This window comes from Mchenga conophoros, linkage group LG10 (genome assembly GCF_057382185.1).
Source record: "Mchenga conophoros isolate Kocher_MC1m ecotype Shallow Benthic linkage group LG10, M_conophoros_male_GT1.1, whole genome shotgun sequence".
In the NCBI taxonomy this organism is placed as follows: domain Eukaryota; kingdom Metazoa; phylum Chordata; class Actinopteri; order Cichliformes; family Cichlidae; genus Mchenga; species Mchenga conophoros.
Genome location: NC_140535.1, coordinates 17,248,501 through 17,271,406, shown reverse-complemented (window position 1 = coordinate 17,271,406; position 22,906 = coordinate 17,248,501). Strand labels below are relative to the sequence as shown.

Here is a 22,906-nt window from a genome sequence, read left to right as displayed (position 1 = left end):
TGCCTATTGGTAGGTGGTTACTAGGCAATGTGATGACATCATAATATCTGATATAGATAAGAACCTTCACGGGCCTAAGAAGTACCTGTGTGCCAAGTTGCTCAACTCCAACTGTGTATAGAGGAGTTGGCAGGCAAACAAATAGACAGTGACTTATGTATTACAGGAAAATGCTAGCGGAACAATTCTCAGAAAGTGCACAACTTGCTGCATTAAATTTAAGATGACACTAGTGTGTTTAAATTCACATACTGGATGTATGCAGAGTACATTGTGAACTACATGGTCTCTCTTGGAAATGAGATTTTTAATCTCAATGAGATTTTTACCTGGATAAATAAATAAAGGACTAACATGGAAGTGCTGTGATCCAAACTTTTAAACTCTGTGTACACATGATACTATCAGCGTTAAGCACCACAGCCTAAATAGCTCTGGACACGGAGCTTGCAATCATTCATCCACAAATATCATCAATTTTCAAAACTTCTGCATGTGTTTTCGGACTATAAATATCAAGAAGTTGGGCAAATGTCACAAACATCTTGTTGAGAAAGAAAAATCCTCGAAGAATTAAAAAAAAAACATTTACGTGGAGCTTCAAGAGGTTTCATGCAATTTGAAGAAAAACTGCAAACAAAAAGATCTTATTCAAACATTATTTAAATCATTTTGGTTACATTTTAGCATAGCAAGGGTCCATTGTTCCACTGTAGGCAGATACACTATATGGGCAAAAATATTGATATAAAAGTATAAAGTGTAAGAAGTAAAGTGGGTAAAAGTCACCAATGATCTGCTGGTTCAATAACTTCAGAGCTCCAAATCTCTTCTGGGTTTAACATCAGCACAAACACTGTGTGCCGGGAGCTTCATGACACGCGCCTTCATGGCCTAGCTGCTCCTGTAGGGTTCATGTGTAGATTTCCCAGTACTTTTGTCCATATAGTGTATTACATAGGCAGTAAAAAAGAGATCTCAGTCAACCCAAGAACATCTTAGCGATTCATACCACCACCTGATTTACTTTAATGAGCTGTGTTTGAGTCAAAATTATGCTGCAGCGTCCAATTGTAAAAGAAAAGGAAACTTTTTTTTCCTTCTAATTTGTGGAAAATGTATCCTTAATATTTATTTTGTCAGTCCAACCATTTTTTTAAAATCAGCTGTTAAAAAAAACATGCAAATAGACAAGTAGACAAACATCAGATTTGTAAATTTTGACACGAATACATGCATTCCTTTTTATTCACAAAACCAGTCCAATTTTCTAAACAAATACAAAGATTGGTTATTTTTAAAAGCTGTAGCTACCCAGCAACATAACTAAATCATAAAAATATGACAAATAAACAAATAAATTTAAAAAAAAATGCTTGTCCCAGTGCTTTCAGTAGGGTAGACTCAGAGCAAGTGCTGTCTCTTAGTGCTTTTGCCCTGAGCAGTATTGGCACATGCTCAGTAGGGCCACAGTAACAAGGCTGCCAGTTTCACTAAAGGAACAGTTTGGAAATGCAGAGGAGGGCTGATTGAGGAGATTACAGTAGTGACGGCTCTGGCGAACAACATCTTCAAGCCAGCGAAGAATCTCAGGTGATCTGCCCATTAACATGACTTTTTTTTCTTTCTTTTTTTTTAAAAGTTTCATTACAATCCAAAATGGACAGCACCACAATTTGAAACATTTTCTTGACTGTCAAAGGACAACCACTTAAATCTTTCTGGAAAGTAAAATGAAATCATAAAGAAGACGAGGGCTTTGAGTAACATAATGGTGAAGAATTACAATAATGTTTACCATTAGCCACTAGTTTTTAAAATATAGCTGTAAATTTACATTCTCTACACAAGTACTTTATCTTTCCACACATGAACAACATTAACACCAAACACAGAAATTAGTTGATTGTCCACACTCAGTCCGTCATTTCTGTTTCTGGCAATGAGCAGTTCCATGTTTAAGCGACAGAAAAAACCTGCTGGGATAAGGACAAAAGGTACCAAAATGGAAACATAGAAAAGGGAATGAAAGTTGCCATAGATGCTTTTCTTTACGTTTTCATTTTTGGTTCAAGGAATAAGTAGGTGCATCCATTATCCGGCTGATTTTTTTCCTCTTTTTTTCTGCTTTTATTAGTTTAGTTTTTTTGTTTTTTGTTGGGGGTTTTTCTATAATTTTATTTGTTGCTAGCTTGTTTATTAGCCAGTGTCTGTTCCGGAGACAATCCAGGAGTTGGCATTGCACTTCATGGCAGAGCTTTGGGTAGGGAGCGGAGGAGGAGGAGGAGTCCTACTGGAACCACCGGAACGCCGCTCCTGTAGGAAGCATCACCTTCTTGGAGAAACAGAAGACAAAGAGGGAGGAAAAAGGGGGGAAGGGGATGGGAGAGGAGAGGAGCAGATAGGGGAAGAGCAGAGAGAAGATGCGGGTGTAGTTGTTAATGAAAAGCAACACATTCTATTTGGCATTGCAAAGATAATGTCAAGTCCACCACTTAACTGCTAAACATTTTTCGAAACTTGAAAATCGAGGCGTGTCTAATGTTTCCCTCCAGTTAACAGAGAGTTCCTCTGCCTCATTTTTGGGCACCAACCAGTGATTAGTTAATGAAACAGTGATTGCTTAATGCATGAAGTAAAATTGTTTGCTACCAGAGGCCATAGTGTGACAACTTGTTGAGATTCAATTAGCAATCTCACACCAGTCATACAAAAGACGAGGACAAAAAACAAAAAACTTGAGATGAAGGTGAAGTATTTCCAATTGACAATCGACTGGAATGATTAATGTAAATTAAGTTTAGCAGCTAATCAGTCGTCCACCACTTCCATCCCCCACCCCTGGATGACTAGGTCTGAAATCTTCACATCTTTATCCTCGGCAGCACCACAGGAACAGGCTTCAGTCCTGGCTTCACACAAAACCCAATATGCCACATTTATTATTTAGCCACCACACGCGTTGCTCTCCCACACCATCATCAATGATGATGCCGTTTCCCGTCTCCCCCACCCCTTCACTCTCTCTCTCGCTGTGGTTATCTGTGTGCCTGATTGAACTGAGCAGGAGTGGCACACATGCATGCAGCTGCAGGGCTCAGCAGCAGCCTGCCAGTCGGGAGATAGAGAGCAGCTCGGGTCCCTGGAGCCGCAGCACGGCTGGCGTCCTGTAAAGTGCAACTCGATTCTGCAGCACGGATTCTTCCTTTAGGCCGGCTCTGCCTGGAGCGAGGCAGGAGGAGCTCGGGAAACATTTATGCACCCACACACACTCTCGCACCGAACCAATATGTATTCAAGTACAGTCACACACCTCCACACACAGCGGCACGTTAACCGACACTCACAATACACCCCCGAAATCGCACCAAACAGCGAGACCGTTGAACTAAAATTCTCATAAACGCTGGATTCATTTCCACTTCTCCATCAGTACTCAACAGCAGAAGGTTTCATAAGGAATCATGCATACTGCGAGTGCAAACACAAAAACACACGTGCTCGTGATGACACGGAAAAGTAAACAAAAGATGCACTAAGGGTGTGTACTGGCCTCATATTTATAGTTCCCCTCAGAACAATTTTTTTCGATTCTAATGAAATTCAAATTTAAAAATTATTTGTAACCTGAACATAATCAGACTTGATTTTTTTTTCCGGTAAACTGTTGTGCAGCTCTTTTTCACAGCTGCAGTGAAATTACAAGTTTTTCAACAAAGGCAGCTCGGCAGCAAATGGCCCATTAGTTCAAGAAGCTTGTTTGAAACCAGAAACAATGCCAGCTCTAATTACTTTTCAGGCCCACTTAAACCATTCCTCTACCCTTGAATCAGCAGTACAGTGTTCTTTTGACTGCTATTGTTCATATCTGGACATGAAACTGAATGACAGCAGGGTTCGTGCTCCACAGGTTTCGTGTACTTTCATTTTGAAAGTTAACTCCCGCTGACAAAAATAAAACACTTTTGCTTGGGTAAAAAGAATTCAAACAAGGTAATTATTCTGGTGGTCCCAGCCAAATATAACCCACACTGTGCTTTATTTGTGATGTTGACTCAAACAGGAATAATCTGACAGAATATTACGGCGCTGCTCGTAGCTCTGCCTCTCAACGTCTCAACTTCTCATGTTTACGGATGCAGGTTTGAATTGGGTATAGCCTAAATTTTCCCTACAGCTTTCAGTTGATCCTGTCAGCAAATCCTTTTTGGCTCAAATGAATATTAATACAATCCACAAACCCAGAGGTTAACAGCCAATGTACATCTAAGATGATTTGATGATCCGTGTGTTAAAGTGTGCTAGCCTCTCATCCATCTCTGTGATGACCTTTCTGTGGTGGTACTCAGCTGTTAAGAAGACAGACAGAGGACACAGCAACATCTGGCACTGTCGCAGATGTCAAAAATCTGGTAGGGGCTAGACTGACCATGACGTAATGTGTGCGGAGGGAAAAACAACACATCCCTCGACCGAACTGTAAACGCCGTTTTTCCTCATTATTAAACATGTGCAATCAATGGAAAAATGGCAGCGTTTCAGGAATAGAAACCCCCTTTTTCACCAACACTGATTGCAAAGGTTCAAACAGATGGGATCTGTGGGTGTGAAGTGGCCAATCACTAAAAATCTATGGATGTGTTTTTTCGAACAATGCATGCACATTTGTCTTACCGGTGTGGACTATACCACAAAAGTCAAATGAAATTAATGTTTTTTTTAAGAGAGCTCAGGTTACGCTGCTTATTGTTATCTGTTACTGATCCCCGGAAACCAGTTTAACCTATCATGAAATCATGTTTTGGCCCCAGGGCACCGGTGAATGTTCTGGCTATTGTTCTCATTGCTTTATCATCAACAGTTTTCACTACTTTTTCACAGACACCCACAAAAAAAAAAAAAGGAACGAAACACAAAGCATCTCTGCACACAATTGCACATGTGGGATGTTGCAGCGTCTGTAGCTCACAACGACCAGAAAAGAAAAGAACCTTTAAAACAACTGAGTCAAAAACCGCGAATGACCTCCAGCTGGCATAAAGATTCACTGTTTGTCTGGCTGAGGCGATGATGCATTTTCCTAAGCAAGCGCTCTCTTCCAAGAGTCGATTGTGATTGATTGTAAATACATTTGATACGATTCCTCTTACTTGACCACTAAACACATCTCGCAGCCAGGACCGGAGTAATTACACAAACACAATCTGATCTATCAACCCAAAGGCCTTGAATTTATTATTTATTATTAAACCATACACATGCACTGACATAATCAGTTGTTGTCTTCATTGATTTGTCTGCTGATTATCATCTCAGTTACTTATTAATTGTATAATGTGACCAAAGTCTTCTTCAGACATGGAATATGGAGTTGCTAACTTCAGTTAAACTGTTATTCTGTCATTTTAATAGTTAATTTTGTTTTATTAGCGATGCCTTCAAAGACACTTTACTAGAGTTCAGTAAACACATCAAACCTTTACTGAGGATTGCAGTTTAACTGTAGCTAACAGCTGTGTGCTCTGTGACTACACAGTGTCATATTTATTATTAGATCCTCATCCATCCTGCCTCCATGTCTGGGGCAGACTAATTTATCAAATATTTTCTCAGGTTTGTGCTACATATGAAAATGTGCACCACTCTCATGGTTGGATCCTGCAAGTATGTAAAAAAGCCCAGGGGACTCCCGCAAACTGACTGTCTCCTGTCCCGTCTTCATTTTGGTAAAGATGTTGCCCTAAAGGTTGTGTTTTACAGATATGTCACTTTAACAGATGTGAAACTACTAAAGCACAACGTCTGGGGGGCAAACTTCAAATAGTTGTAATGTATGCCAACTGAAGGCATGCTGCTTGGGGCATCCTCCAAAACAGGGCTGCCCAATCCCAGTCCTCGAGAGCTACTATCCTGCAGCTTTTAGATGCATCCCTACTCCAACACAGTTGAATCAAATGAATGGCTTGTTATCAGGCCTTTGCCAAACACGATGGCATGCTGAAGAGGTAATCAAACCATTTGATTCAGCTGTGTTGGAGTAGGGATGCATCTAAAAGCTGCAGGACGGTAGCTCTCGAGGACCGGGATTGGGCACCCCTGCTCCAAAACAATCATGTCTCGTAGTAAGCCGAGCAGCTCATGAGGTGGCGCAGGAGAGATTTGCAGATACCACGATTTATATCTTAATCTTGTGCGTGAATCCTTTGATGCAGTTCACACCTGTGGTTTGTTGAAAATGATATGTAAATGTTACCCGGTCCAAAGTACCGTGGTTAAATTGCCTTTTGTTGCAAAATAGGTGCAGATTACTTTTCTACTCATCATCTAACGTTTGACTTCAACGTTCATCTTAACTTTAACCCATCAGACCCACGGCCATTAATCCCAGATCAAAAGACACATGGACATCTATCTTAAAGCTGCGTTTAAACTGAAAGATTTTTAGAGGCCTCTACGTATTGTAGCTCTTTCAACAGTGTTTCTAAACAATAATATTCATCTGTTCGACACCTGAAGATTTTGTTGTGTTGTTGTGTATAACATATATGTCTTAAAATTGTTTTAACCAGCCAGCATTTACTTTAAAAATATTTAACACTACTGTATTTAAATTTCTGAGCTGGACATTGATGTAAGCAAGGCAACATTACCTCTATTGCTACGGGCCCTTCGGAGATATCAGCCATGGCTAATTTACATTTACAGTCGACTACAACCACAGAAGTACTGATCATTCATCGCGAGTTAGACCAAATATTAGACAAACATCAAGTTATAAAGTGTCAGATTTTTTTCTGTATGCGATGTGCACAATTTCAACAATATTTATAGAGATCTGACTGCAAAACCATCAATTTAGACGTCCGTCCTCTGTAGCCCGACCAGACATCTCTATTGTTTTTTTTAGACTGATTATAGCAATGGATGCACACAATACTACGCCGCATTGATTAAATCTACCTTTTATATCTTATATTAAAAGAATACTCAGTGGGAAATGCTACAGCAGAAGCAATATTATAGATTGACTTAATAAAATGTTAAATACAGCCTACAAGGCAATCAGACCATTTTTTTTAAGTATGAAAGAAGCCAGCCTATTGGTTGGGTTATTGCCCTTTAGTCAGTCAGGTAGTTGTATTGTGAAGTTAAAGTGAAAGAGAATGCTGCAGTTCAGGGAAAATAAATGTGGCTTAAAGTTGCAGTAACTGGGATATTCTGTGAAATTCAAGATTTTTTTTTTGCCCCCCGGGGCCTCATGGGTCCTTTTCGCTTATAGCAGCAGTGAGTACGACACCTTGGCTGCCTGAAAACCTCGTCTCTCTCGATGTACCTAACTCTCCCTTGACTGTCCACTCTGACTTGTCCCTCTGCCCGCCCAGCAACTTGCCCACACACCCATGTGTCTCTGTGTCAGTCTGCATGCCTGTCACTTTGTGTGAGTCGCTGCTGTCCTGACTGCCTGATGTACAGTGTCTGGGAGCCAGGAAAGACCATGAGGGAATATGCTACTCCCATATCAGCGTCTGATACTGGCAAAGTGGCTCCCAATGGAAAACACTTGTATGTTTAGGTGTTAGCTGCATCTGAAGCACACAACCACTGAATTTCATAACAGAACAGGCTCTTCTATGAGTAGACAAAAACAACAACATAAAAAACAGCTGGTCTTATCTTTTAAGTAGTCCCGACACTCCAGTACAGTACATCCCAAGCACACAATGACATTCAAGTAAAAACAAAGTACACTTCCTAACCCCGGCTTTCCTTTTACTTTTTTTATGCCAAACAGCATCGCTGAGACTTACATCACTTGAGGGTATTCAGACATAGCACAGAAAGGAACTGCCTTCCCACTTATTTCTATCAAATGTAACATTCCCAGAATAAATCCAGACACCTTCAGCCAGTGAGCTATGAGGTGGCAAAGGCCTCAGCATACTGACTCCCCCTCACTTGCCAATTTTACGCTCCTCTTTGAGCTGCCATGAGCTTTCAATGGAAACCGTCAACACCCTTAAAATAAGCACACTGCTGCTGGACTGCACTTGTGTACCGACGTGTATACGCTCATAGGCTCGGTACAAACACGAGAAGTAAAACCTTTCAATGCAAATTCAGGGAAGCGAAGCCAGGATATTTCTGCCAGTCTTTTCTAGCTGCAGCTGCGCGCACACATAGACGAGCTGAAAAAACAGTCAAAACCATCTGATAAACTGACCGCGCAACGTGTTAAATAAGACATAATGCTCCTTTAGAAACTGTGCGCCGAGTATTAAAGCCACAGCAGACGGGGATGTGCTGCACTATCTTTGATTGGAAGGAAATGTGACACTTAGGGGCTGTCTGAGCTACAGCTAAGGCTCACTGCAGCTCACTGTGGACTGTGAAAGCCAGGAGGATCTTCTGTTCTGGCGCAGGTGCTTCCCAAGTTGCCCTGAATATGCATTAATGGAAAGTAGGAAGTTCTCTTCTAAAGCCCGTGTTTAAAAACTAAATAAATACTGCGTGAAACACATTTTCACAGCATCTAGGCGGTACAGACATTAGTGAATTACGCTGAGTCTCTGCTCTTTCTTCTGACATGATTTCCCCTTCGTGAATCTCAGTCTCAGAGTGTGATGTACTGATGACATCACACTCTGACAGTGCAGTTCGGGCTTTGATCTGTGATCTCATCACCTGCTAAACAAGATCTGCAGGCTTAAGAACAAAGACAGACAAAAATGAAACTTTTGTAGTACTGGCAGAGCTCTGCTCCAAGGGAAAAGATATCAAATAACATTCAGGGTAAAGGCGTAACAGCTCACGGACCTCTTTGAATTAATAAGACCACTAGGTTTATAAAGCAGCATCAGAGGGATTACCTAAAAAAAATGTGAGTTTGTTAGACTGCCAGTCACCTTATCATGAACGTTTCCCACCTTTTCCCAAATGTAGCCTTGCTGCATCTGTGGATCTGCAGGAATATTCACACATCCAAGGAGGCACTGCAGCATTGTTCAACAGAAGTCAGACTTCATCTGTTGCACAACAACAAAGCACTTGTTGTTCTATTTAATATCTGATGTACCGGCCAACTTTATTGTGGCATATTCAGTGAAGTGAAAAGTGACAACATTTCATGTTTACTCCAGCTACTAATGGATTAGGTCAGGCAATGCTTGACTTTGAAAGCACACGGCGTGCTCTGGTCAACTACGCTGCTCTGCAGATGCTATCGTGAGATGATGTAATAGGAGACGCTGACAATATTCATTATTCTTGTATTGCTGTATTATTTTTCACATTTAATTAAGCGGCAATAAAAGATTAGCCTCCCCATATCTGGTCAGAAAAAACAGGGGAAACAGTTTGACAGGGTTATTAAATAAATTAGTTGCAAGTAATTACTGAAGTCAGTGCGATTCTACTTAAAGCTTTGACAGGTTTATGTGAGGTGGTCACTAGGAACATCAGCGGGCTGCGCCCTTCCAAACAACACGACTTCCGTCAACTACCGTGATTATTCCAATCCCCTCGGGTTTGGCATCCGCGGTGTGAACAACTGGTGTTAGGCTAACTGCCATGACAACATCAATTGCAAATCATAAATTAAAATTAAATCCTTTTCTCTAAGAGACATTGAGCCGCACCACCTACATAGCAAGCTGACACATTTCACCATTTTCGGTGAATCATCGACAAAGACAAATGGATCTTCTCATCAATTTGAATCTGAACAATGCGAGAGGCAAAAGCAAAATGATAATATTCATACAGATCAGTCTGATTTTCAGCATCAGGGAACATCTGGCTGTTTTCCCCTAACAATGGTCGTGTCTGACCAGGTTAGTTTCACACTTTCAGCTCACGGAAGGGCCAGTAATAAGTTATGGCGTGTTTGTAAAAGGTTTTTACTCCATTAGCATTTCTGTAAACTTTTTAATGTTGCCAGTTATTTTTCTTTTTTACATTTATTTACACGCTGCATAAAAACTATTGCCAAGGATGCTGTCAAACTACAAATTCCAGCTCCAAGTCAGTCAAACCAGGCACAACCTCCACTCTGACAGAATCAGTTAGTCCTCTAAGGATAAATAAGATCAAATCAATGCTGAGTCACTATTCTTTAAAATTACACATACAGTAGAAGCCCTTTTTCAGTCTGACGTGCTGACGAGCATTGCAATGGATAGGATTTGGGGAGGTTTCCACCTTGTTATGGACGAACTCTTCTGATCTTCTTCTTCTCTCCTTTTTTTTTTTAGGTATTTCTATATCATGGCTATAATAAAAAGCACTTGGTTAGACTGAGCTCATTAGACAGAGACAGCATTACTGGCTGTGATGCCCTGAAATAGGAAATAAGTAGTAGTAGTACCTCTCTGTGCAGACTTAAGGGGGAAGAATGAAGAAAAAAAAGATTCATGAGTTCATCCTTTGCTTTAGACAGACAAAATTAGGGCCACACAATCAATCCAATTGTAATCTTGATCACAGTTCTGTCTTCCCACCATTCAATGAGCGTGACTGAGCAATATTATCAGCGCTCAACACGTGCCAATCACAGATGTTCCCTGCACCACGTCGCTTGAAGTTACCTGGACTAGTCTGGACGAGTAGCAGTGCACGAAAACAGATAAACAACAGGGAAAAAACCTCAAACGTCCAGCAGGCCGTTTTCTGGAAATCCTTTTGGGTTTAGCAAAAGTGATGTTTACTAGGAAGAAATCACATGCACAGAGCGCTGTGTGTCTGCCCCATAAAGAAACACAACAAACTTATTGAAGCGCCTGAGAAGCCACCACAAACTGCAGCGTTTAATGCATATAATTAAAACCAAGAAAAACAACGTATTGTTGCTGCTAACATAAATCGTATAGCATCAGTTCAGATGTCTGTGAAAGGCAACCGCAACGATGTGTCAACATATCCAGCTCACGGAGATGCACTGAAATCACCAAATGTCTGACTTTGGCCATAGATGTGTGTCCACTAAACACAGTCAGTAACGACTGTTTCCAGAAAATGATCAAGATACTGGACAAAAGTTACATTACCCCCTCGTGCAATTATTTCAAAGTGGTAATAAACGCACTGTATGCAAAAGTTTAATTCACATCCATCATATAGGAACAATGAATGTAGTGCAAGACTTTAAATTATTTGTCAGTAAAGACATTTTAAAGAATACTAAAGCACAGTTTATGAATGTAGTACAATGTAAAGATGATGTTAATAGAATTTGATTCTATGCACTTTTTTATATATATATTTTTATATATTACTTATACATTATAATGTTGGTTGCTTAGCAAGACATAATCTTAAAGGGCTAAAGAGCTATATTAACCTACATTAATCAAGCTAAACTAAGCTAATCCCTTTCTAACGTCACATTAAAGTGTACACACAAGCTAAAAAATGTCTGCATTACTCAAAGTGTCCAGTGAACATGCTATCAAGTTTGACTTTGGATGGTCAAAGTCAGAATGTGGAGACTGAACACCTTTAGCCTGCTAGGATGAGGTCAAGCTGTCACCTTCAATCAACATCAGAAAGCGAAAGTGGTAAAGCTAAAACCAGTTGGAATCATAGATCCAGTTTGTGTCAATTACACCAGCGGCCTCTCCGCTGGTTCACAGGGTTACATATCTGTCAATTCATTATGTAACGGCAAAGCGACACTATTAGGCATTGATCGCAAAAGTTTATTTCCTTTGAGATGGAACATCTGCTCAGATGGATTTCATGATTGGTCATTCTGTCACTGCAGCCAGAGTTAGTTAGGCCGCTGAGTGTGACGGCGGAAGCAGACAGGAAGTTCAGAGTGCCATTTAGATGAACAGGAGTGTCACAGGAGAGAAGGACAGTGGCGGCGAAGGACAGTGGCGGGGGGAGGAGATGGGGGTTAGGTGGGGGTGCATGTGCCACGCTGACACCTGGTGCTCCAGATGACAGCTCTGTAGCCAGATGGACCTTGTTACATGTGTACACATACGCAAAAATGCCCACACATGTATGCTTACATGCATACTGTACACATATTCACAATTACTTCCACTCTGCCTCCACACACACCATTTTATTTGCATTTCCTGGCAGTTAAACAGAGGAACACACAAGGCAGTTTTATATGGGATCAAATCCAAAGTGCTCTAGTAAAGGGAACTACATTAAGTCGCATCATTTTAAAATGACATGCTTGTTTTTTAGCCGGTGAATCAGTCTTCCAGTAAAGAAATGTGGACACAGCGCTTGTTAGTTATGGTGAACAGATTAAAGACACCCCATGGCATGAACTTACCCACCGCACTCTTCACCACCTGTCATTTTCCTGCTTGTGGAGCCATCACCCCACCAAAAAGCCTCCCTGTACTAGCCACATTAAAGGGCAAGGACATTCAGGTATGAATCTCATTTGTGCCTTCCAGTGTGATTCTCAGATTTGTTTGTAAAGTTTAAAAGTCTTTGTGGCAACTTTTACAAAGGTTTTGGGATTTTCCCTGCTAACTTCCCAGCTACAAATCTTAAAGCCAATAATTACAACTGTGTGGCTCATATTTCTTTACCTTTACAGATAATGAATGGTAAATGCATCCAAATAGCTTTTTAGTGACCTTTTGCATCAGAAGGGCCTCCTAAAGCAATGGCACATCATAACAAACACTGTCTTACCTCCAGAGCAGCAGAGGGCTTCTTCTTCAGTTCCTCACATTTGCGAAACTTGCAGATCTGGTGGCCCGTTTTTCGATTCCGGCAGCTGCTGCACTGCTCACAATTAATCCGCCGTCGGCAAGGTGGGCACATCCCACAACGTTTTCGCTTCTTTTTACCAGAGTTGATAGCAGAGGCCAGCTCGCTCTGCACTGGGTACTCGGCCAGGCCGGCCATGTGCAGCGCGCTGTCCGCCAGAAACACTCCAGCCGGCGTCATGATGAAAAGCCCCGGGTTGAAGGGGAAGCCACCCCCTACTCCATATGGGAAGTCAACAGGACCACCTACGGCGTCCGTGACAGACGTACCCTCCAAATCGCTAGCCCCCGAGCCTGCGTCTCCACCGCCAACTCCCACTCCCATTCCCCCAGGCAGGAGCATGTGCTCCATACCGGCTCGCTTTAGCAGTGCTGCTGCCTGGGCAAAGTGCAGCAGGCCATTCTGTCCTTCCAGAACCTGTTCTAGGGTTCGGTCCAACTTGGCTGCTGTCAGTGCAGAGACAGTGGGTTGGGGCTGCGGGGTGGGCTGAGGCTTGGCCGGGTGGCTCTTAGTCTCACTATTGTCTGTGTGTCCATTGGTGGTGGCAGAGGAGACTGCTGTATACTGGGAGAGGGTGCGGGAGTTCTTAAGGCTCTTACTGAGGGGCTCACTGATGATGCCACTGCGGTTTCGGCGCTCTATAACAGGAGAGTCCTGTTTGCAGCTACTCCGCTCCAGGTCCTCTGTCTGGCCACCCGCCGATAGCCCGCTAGACATGGTCCAGAACGTATGTGCCTGGGTTGGGGGTGAGGGTGGAAAGGGGGCAGGGGTGAGTAAGGAGGGACCTTTCCTCGGTCCGTTCTGTGCCCCAGTGAGAGCGGTACCTCACCTCGATGGAGCAGTCAGCCAGGCGACGACAGGCAGGCCTCGAAGCCCTCTGTCCCCACTACTGCTCAGCCCTCATCCACGCTCTTCCATGAGCCATCTGGAAACTTTAGACAGGGAGAGAAATGTGTACGTTATGCATTGATGATCACTTCTCCGAAACACAAATCAACTCAAAAGTACAAAGAACCAGTATGTTGGGAGGGAAACAATATTGACATAACAGCACCTTACACTTCATTTCATATCAACTGTTTCTTTTTCACTGTAAGACTTCAGTTCATTTGATCAATCACCGCTCTTTTCCTTTTGTCTGATTTGCATCTCTTCAAATCCTAGATGTTGCACTGTTCACCAGCTAGAAGCTAAGTGTGTTTCTCAGTACTGCACTGGGAGTGCACAGAGAATTTCTGCTTTAAAAGACAAAAAAACCCAGCTTCCTTGTGTGGACGAAATGATGTTAACAGAAACCAAAACGGCGGCACTGCAGGCCACACAGCAGAGAAATGAGATGAAACTCAGCATAAAGCTCCTTAAGGAGAACAACAGATTTGAGTGGCTCTTCTCGTTCAGGCTTACTCGTGAACACTTTTAGATTCTTCTGCTCTTTTCACGTTACAATTTTATATTTAATCATTTGTGCTTTTATTAAAAAATGTTATTATTACGTTAAAGACATCAGGTTCACACGAGATCAGGTGAAGATCAATAAATTAGAAAATTACCAAACCTCACATCCTGTTCCAGGCCTCGCAAAACATGATAAAAATGCACAAAATTTAACAGGAAAAATTATTTTATTAATGTTGTATAGTGTAATATTGTGCAAATAATTGAATTAATTATTGAAATGTGAACTATTTGTGTTGGTCTTCCAATACTTCTGCTGCTTTGATGCATAGTAATTAGCTTATGAGACAATAAATAACACTTCTAATAATATATAAATAAATGAATACCTGCAGGGATTAAAACTCGGATGAAAAGAGCCAACTCATTTTTAGTTGAGGCAGAAAAAAAGAAAGAAATCACCCATCGAGAGGGACCAAAATTTTGTCTCAGTAAATCAGCTTTAATTCTGATTCTTTTCTTAACAAACTACAAAAATCAAACCTCGCAGTTTTGGGCTGGTGAAGAAACACCGGCTCCCCTGGAGATTCTCTGATTGGTTAGCGACAAAAAGAAATTACAAGGTAGGGAGCCAAATCTTATTGTTATCTCATTATTGTCCAATTAACTTGTGCTAAGAACAGAAATTTCTTTGGTAAACAACACAAATTGCAACTCAAAGGTTCATTATACCTTCTTGTTTTTTCATTCTCACCTTAAATACTCTGAAGACCTTTGAAAATATATGAAAATATACTCAGAATCATCATGTCGTCATCATTGCCTACAGTGGAACGGTGCTCAGGTGAAGTCGACTTGTTGATCTGCATTGGGTGCAACACGGTTGTGACTTCTGTCAAATTATTTTATACTTCTCTGTGATTGTTGTCTTTCCAGAATTGATCATTACCTTTGTTATGTAAGTACAGGTGTGTTTAAAGACCAACCTGGCAGTGAAAGTCAAATAGCATGTATTGACCCAATTGCAGTTTAGTCATTTAAGAAAAGACTGGATTTATTGAAACTTACAGCAATTTGGTACAAAATATGGGAGAAAATAAATATCTATGTTATTAGACTTTCTCACACAGCTCAATATCAGGTGTTTCTGCTGATAAAAAAATACGCCAGAAGTCCAGGCTTCTCTCATGACCGTCCTTTTCATCGGAGCATCCCTTCATTTTTGGGGGGTTTTTTGTTGTTAAAGACCAAAACTGTGGAGCAGTAAAATTTGGCAAAGTGTTATTATCAAACGGGCAGGTAAGAGATATGAGGAGGGTCACTCACAGCAGACTACAAAGTGGATGAGTACACATGCATCTAGAAGCTTTTAGTGTAAGACTCCTGTGACTGCTATGAAAAGAGAAAAAAAACTACGCCGCTGTTCTCCTGACCTGTCCGTGTTCACAAACAAGCACACCACCTCCCACAGAAAAGCTGAGGAAATGGCCGGGCAAGTCCTTATAAGGGAAACAAAGGGAAAGGGAGGGGAAGAGGATTGGGGGGGGGGGGGGGTGTCTGTGCAGTGTGTGGAAACTGGAAGGCCAGAATTAGTGGGAGGTAAAGCTTCAAAGGCAAGAGCACAGCCCCCACATTCTCACCAGCTCAGGGGGATGTGGCGCCAGCGAACCAGAGCCAGCGCCGCAGCCCCTCAGCCCCATAGTTTCAGTTTCGCCCACTACAGCACTGACCGGGGTCCAGTTTCCCAGAAGCATCCCCTCACTGCCGCTACCTCTGCTCAGCTGTGTGCGAACAGCACGTGAACTCATCAGAGAAGTGCATGGGAGGTTTGTGGCTTTCATGAAATAATGGCACTGAAGAGATAGAAGATAGAGGTCAGTTGTGACTCTTCAGCGAGAACTTAAACGCACGATCCCGAATTAAATATGAACAGCTTATTGTAAAACTGAAGAGTTTCCTGGTTAATCAGGGCTGATCTATTTCAACAGTGCTCTAAATACAGTAAATATGCTAAACGACTTGAGTATCCCACATAATTAATGAACTGGCTCATTTTCAATTGCTGGAATAAATGAGTCCTCGAGCTGAAAATCATTACGCATGAAAATGGCTTCTGATCACTCGTGATGCAACCCAACCAGAACACCAGCTCCAGTAACTGGCCTGTCAATGATACCATTAGTTTGTTGTTTTTTTAAGAAAAGGGAAGTCTTTCAGATAACACATTGGCTGTTTCAAACAGGAGCTCAGTTGTAATAAGTATACCACAATTCCTTTCATGAGTACTTCTGACTTGCTTTGCTTAGCACTAGGGCTGCCACGATTTGTCGACTAGTCACGATTACGTCGACTATCAAAATCGTCGACGACTGATTTAATAGTCGACGCGTCGTTTGAAGCTTTGTAAGATCCCAAAAGACGCAGGAATGAGTAGCAGGATTTAAGAGTGTAATAACGGACTGAAACAGAAGATGGCAGCACTGCATGTACAAGGATGCCAGCTGCCGTTAAACCCCGAAGAAGAAGAAGAAGAAGAAGCAGCTGTGTCCCAGAATTCATAGCGCGGCCCAGCTCAGTTTCCAACAATGGCGGTAGCTAGTTAGTTTTAATATTACTCTTATTATTCTTTCTGGGTCACAAAATAAACGTTTAACATATTTTCAGCCGAGAATGTAGCTGTGTAAACCTCAAATATCGGCTCAGTTTATCAGGACACCACATATTTTCAAAAGCGCTCCGACGTTTTCGGAGACGTCTGTTACCCACTAGCTCGATAGCTAGCCGGGGGCTAGGTCACTAGCGCGGTGAGAACACCGGACTCCCGGCAAATTGTTTTCAAACCCACCGCCGTCTTTCGCTACTCAGGTTAAATATATATGAGTCACTTAGATAAATTAAAATGTTGTTGTTTGGCTTTTTTTCTTTTTTTTTTTTTTATTAGTATTTTATTTGTTCCTGAGTAAATCGGTTTGTCTGAGATTAAAGTTATAGTTTTTACACAGCTGAATAAACCTCAAGCAGACAGCTGATTATCAGAAGTGTGAGATGCTGGAGAATATACTCCGTTGTCCTGTTATATTTTAGATAGCAAGGAGTTTATTAAACTTCACCGAAACAATCTGCAAATTTCATTAAAATTGAATAAACTATCATCTTGTCTTTATTTTTAGTTAGCACCTTAAAAGCTTAAAGCTGTAAGCTAATGATAGTTATATAAGAGCATATGCTGCTGGTGCAATAAGCTGTAGTTTTATGTCCAGTGGATGATGATCTGATTAGTCGACTAATCGCATAAATAATCGGTGACTAGTCGACTATCAAAATAATCGTTTGTGGCAGCCCTACTTAGCACCCCTATCCCCCAACACCCACATACAGTATGTTGATGCTAGAGTCTCAGTAAGCTACTTTCAGCTCCTCCTTTATCACAAGGTGTCACTCTACATATTTGATTTGCCAGATTTTTTATGCTGGACGTCCTTCCTGATTCAACTTCCAAGGGATTTGTGTCTCCTCCAGGGATCTTTTACATTTTATGTGAATGTGTAGACCACTACACTTCAGAGCCGCCTTTCAGGAAACGGCTAACGATATTTAATAAGAGGGATTCGTAGGTAAGCATAAGTTGTTTTTGTACTCTAGCTCAAATATCACTTTGACAAGCGTGGCTTTGAGCTAAATCGTCTCCCTCGATGAAGCATGGTTAAAACCACAATTCTAGCTCTGGGTGATGCAAACTTTTGGTATGTCTATGGAAGAATAATCAGTAAAATATGAGTTAAATTATTATAATGGACAATAGCTGTCCTAAGATTTGCAACACAGGAATCAATTATTCAACAAATTTTTAACCGATTCGGATATGATGGCGTGCAATGGCAAAAAAAAGAGAAAAAAAATCGATGACGTTAAGGAAACCAACCCGGAATGACAAACACATGTACGTAGATTTATATTTCACATGTTTAAAGGATGTGTGTTGCCCACCGAGGCACATTTATTACTTTGGTCAACCACATTATCTAAGAAATGACAGCAAGGGCACCTATCTAAAGACTCACACTCATTCTCCTCTGCTGTGTGTGCGTGTGTATGTGTGTGTCTATATGTGTACACATCTGCCTTCCATCTCACTGCCCTATCAGTCACACTCTTTCCATCACCATAAACCCTGAGCATGGCATATAGTCTTTGGCTAATCATCCTCCTCCACTTCCAGCATCATGGCTCTTCAGATCCCCTCACCGCATCATTTACAGAAAAGGTTTATGTCCTCATGTGAACTGTCTGCTGAGCCACAGCTGCATCTTCTACTGAGTAACTACGATACAGCTCAACTTCCTGTGATTTTATTGGCCTGTTGCTGTGATTTACATAATGGACGGCTAGTAGGAATAACCCCTGTTTTTCTTTTCTAAACGAACACGTTTCTGGCACGTTTCAAGCCTGTTTCCAGAACAAAATGACCGGGTGTGCGTCAGAAGTTAGTAAAGCTGATCTCTGACTATACAGCTTAGTAGGGATAACCTCCTCTAATGAACATCAAACCACAGATTTATTGATATATACTAAGGTCAAATGTTATCTTTAAGAGGGAATGAATTAAAACTTTACACCACAAGTTTCTGTGACTTGGCATGACCCCTACACTGTAACTGGTGGTAACATATTAATGCCAGAATGAGTCTTATTCCTCCTTTCCAGCTCCTTCAGAATAAAAAAGAGGAGTAAAATGTGGCTTGTCGTCTTCTCGAGTCGCTCTCTTTCTCCTTTTTGTTGTTAATCTATCTTCACGCGACATTCTGCACAGGAATTACGGATAAAGGTGTGAATAAAAATGATCAATAAGGTCCGACAACTACCGGTGTCGCCCCTTTCAGATTAACAGGACAAGCCTCACTGTACATCAGTGTGTTTTTGAGCTGGTTTTGATACACCCTCACTGTTATAGTCAAAACTGAATCACCTTTTTAAGCTCTTCTTGCACAACTGGGGAAGCATACATGAGTGTAGAATAAATTTTGGTTTCAGTGGTCGGTAAATCATTTAGTGCAGCTGACAAAATATTTACTAGCCTGTAAAGGTACGACACGGGGCGCTTAATGTGATTATAAAGGTTGCTGTTTAATCAGAAAAGACGGCAAAAATCTGGACATTAATTAGAGCCAGGTGCACGCTTCGTCATCATCGGCCGATCCAGTCTACTGATTTGAACTCTATACTTTTATACTGTAATAAACATGACAGTGTGATACAAAGAGAAGCTGTTGTGCACTGTCACACAGGGCGTCATGTAAAGATGATTTTTTTCTTAATCCAGATATTCCTGATTAACAATCTTCATTAAATTCACAGCTCAGTATCAGTGACCTTAGATTCACAGTCAAACTAAACATGTTCCAGATCAACTGTATTTCTTGCTGAGAAATAGCTAAAAATATCCCTCATGGTTGGGTAATTATGAACCTAGGGCAAGGAAATTATTAGCTTAGCATAATGACTGGAAACAGTGGGCAACTTAGTCCAAAGGTTCAAAAAGTGACCTACTTGCACCTTAAGCTGATGACTTAAAATATTAGTTCTTTTCAAAAAAAAAAGTGGATGTTATCTACCAGGATGATTTTCTAACCAAGAAATAATAAAGATCAATAACATAGGTTCCTTCTCATCAGTAAGTGGCAAAATGACTTTGTGTGTGTGTGTGTGTGTGTGTGTGTGTGTGTGTGTGTGTGTGTGTGTGTGTGTGTGTGTGTGTGTGTGTGTGAATGATATCAGTCTCCCCATAACTCTTGGCAAGAAAGCAAACAAGTACATTTCTGGAAATGTCAAACTTTTTTTTTCTTCTAGGCCACACATGGTCAGTACAATCCAATCTTACCTGAGGCAAAGCTGCCCATAACACTGTGTCAAAGCGTTGTAAAAGCCATTCAAAAGCCCACATGATGTCAGGTGTATGACTGATCAGCAAAAATCTGGTGCACACAAACCAAGTGGAGTTTTTCAGGTTCTTTTGGAACCTCAAAAAAAAAAAACTTTCAGGCTTGAAAATCATTTGTGAATGAAGTAGCACTTTAACAGCGCCATAAAAAAGGGAAGACTAGTTGTCAGCACTGCTGTATGAACATAAACAGCTCATTTAACATTCAGATGCTGCTCTCAGCTTGTTACAGCTTAAAACCTGACTGGCTTGTCACCTCAAAGACACAATTTTAAACTGTTTTTCTTCTCCGATTACACACCAGCTGTTGCGAGAGGATACCAAGAGATCCGTGTATATAAATGAAAGCCGGCCCACAAAACAGTGACAGCCAGCTGACTGATGGATGAATGGTTGGCTGGTTCAGTCATTGACCAGTTGGATCAATGGGTGATGGGGGGAAAGGAAGAGAGCATTTAGGGCCAGTGTGCGTCTCTCTTTTCCACTATTTCTGGAGCTGCGCCGTGAAATTATCCAGGTGTGAATCTCTACGGCACTTTGCGTCATCCAGTGATCATCCCTGATTTACACATTTAAAAACTGAAGTGAAAAAACAACTAACCTGGAAAAAAAAAATCACAAAAAGATGACAAAACGAAGCTGTGTGACACTTTCAGGTGCACACGTCCGTGTGTAAATCACGGGATCTGAAGTGGGCTAACTCCTAGGTAAGTTTCCGTCACTGACGTCACTGCTTGCGCACGTGTCAGGTAATCGCGGTGAGCTTTTTGACAGAGGTGGGGGGGTGTGATTTCCTGCATGGTTATGAATCATTTGGTCCCCCCACGAACTCCGGAGCAGCTGACTACACCTCCAGACCTCCAGAGAGAAAGCTTAATGCGTTCAAGCGATGCGCGACGCAAATGCACTCCCTCCCTCCCTTACCTCCCCTTTCAGACGCGCTGTCTGCGGACTCTTTATTTGTCCACGGTGAGCTACACACTCTATTTCCCCTACCTCCTGCGTGTGCGCACACGGGCGCACACGCACAAAAAGGCAGGGGGAGTTAGAAAAGCCTGGTGACAATAATTAGACTCAAGGCTTCATCCATTGTCCACAACCTGCTGCGTTTCTATTTTCCCTAATTAGGCAATGCACACAAAAGTTAGAGGAGAAAAACAACCACGCCGCGCACACTGTGACTTCAAATTATTCGCCAGCATATGGAGGACTTGGAGCTGCGATATCATCGGTGGCGGATTGCAGGCGGTGAGGAAGAGAGGAGGAGGGGGGTTGACTGTAAAATCTGCAGGTAGCTCGAGAAACGCTGCCGGGGAACTTTCTAATGATGCCCGGAGAAGAACGGGGGGGGGGGGGGGGTGTAGGAGATATAAGAATAGTATATGTTTAAAAAAGAAACAATAGTCTCTTCAGGTCTCAGTGAGAAACTGTGATATTCGTTTTGCGGTTAATGGTTTGAGGTGACTGCTGAATAAAAGTTTCAGTCATAAACTGACAGTCTGATGTCAAATATAAGCGTGACCTGACTCCAGGCATTTCTTTCATTAAGTGTAAACGTCAAGTTTGGCGCGCATCATTAACAGCTGATTCACAATAAACCAGCGGACTTTTTGTTCCGGTGGTGTGGCGATCCGTATCGGCGCTGAGGGCGACTTGTTAAATAAAGACAAATGATGAATCCTGTTGACATTGGCTTCTGGGAGAAGCTTGTAAAACATTTCCTTCAACCTATCACATTAAACTCATCAGCTTTTTTCCCTTCATCATTTAATCACTAAACAGATCCAAACAACTGGCTTCTTCCCGGACTCTGTTTGAGCACAGTAGCCTATCTGCGGTACCAGCATATGCTCTGCAGTCACACAGAAGCTCCCAGGTTCACCCTGCTATAACTTGATCCTATACAAAGATGACATCCCAACTTTCAGCACACTTCAACAAAGTGTGATTCCCCCCTCCATCCAACCCCTCCTCCCTCCTTTTCTATGTATCTGCATATTTGCAAACACGGGCCCATTTTATTCGCACCTACCAAAGCAGATCCGAGCAGAGGGGAGGGCTCCCACAGTCCGAGCGGTCCGTCTCTCAGCCTGCCGTGCAGAATGGTGACAAAAAAAAAAGAAGAGGGCAGGGGGAGGCAAAAAAGCTTCTTCTCCGAGAACACAATCCTACAGAGTGCCTCTCTGTTAATGGTAAATGTGAAAAGAAAAAAAAATATTCACCGTCAGTTATTTCGGAAAAGCGTACTTTCTCAGAGGCTGAACGCGTGGGTTCCCAGAGCTTTCTCGGTCCTTGCAATCCCACCTCTACATCCCCGCTTGCGGAGAGGAACATGCAAACACATTTCATAGATTTTTGGAGCTTCGCGGAAAAACCGACCTGGACTTTTCGGCGGTGCGCGCACTTCAGCCGAAGCAACAACAAAACGAAAGCGAGGGTTTGGTGTGATTTCAGGACAACTGTGGAGCGAGAGCTGTGTCAAAAATAAATAAACACAGCTGACAGCACCAATCTACGCGACTGATTACTTGCTGTGTTTATCCTGTCTTCAGATACTCGGTATTGGCTATGATAGTAGTATTCGACATGATAACAATTATTATTTGCTTTTTGCCCAAACAGCAGAGACACGTGGGCTTAATTGTGTGATTTAAAGAGTGATCTCTGTTATCACGAAGGATCCGGGGTAGCTGAGAATAAACGGGGTTAACCTCAGTTCACCAGTGTGTTTATTTGGAGCACAGAGGTTGTGCAGAAATGACGCTGACATAAATCAGTCTCATCCCCGGTTGCTCTTCCTTTCCCTCAGCTCCAGAGTCCAGTCCGCCTTTTTCG

The 22,906-nt window shown here is 41.9% G+C and overlaps 1 protein-coding gene across 5 annotated transcripts; it reads right to left on the bottom strand.

Moving 5' to 3' along the window:
* Window positions 1-647: 647 nt before the first annotated feature.
* Window positions 648-22,552, bottom strand: cxxc5a (CXXC finger protein 5a). 5 transcript variants are annotated; one of them, XM_085288956.1, is made up of 5 exons: window positions 22,104-22,552; window positions 13,568-13,670; window positions 12,661-13,473; window positions 12,290-12,360; window positions 648-2,332 (listed from the first exon to the last, which is right to left on the bottom strand). In XM_085288956.1, exons 3-5 carry the CDS (start codon window positions 13,453-13,455, stop codon window positions 2,329-2,331), a joined length of 870 nt encoding a protein of 289 aa, XP_085145082.1. In that variant the 5' UTR covers window positions 13,456-13,473; window positions 13,568-13,670; window positions 22,104-22,552; the 3' UTR covers window positions 648-2,328. The 5 variants fall into 5 exon arrangements, with proteins under 5 accessions (XP_085145082.1, XP_085145081.1, XP_085145080.1 ...); XM_085288955.1 differs by having other exon boundaries at window positions 12,661-13,670; window positions 22,100-22,549; XM_085288954.1 differs by having other exon boundaries at window positions 12,661-13,670; window positions 22,104-22,549.
* Window positions 22,553-22,906: the final 354 nt, after the last annotated feature.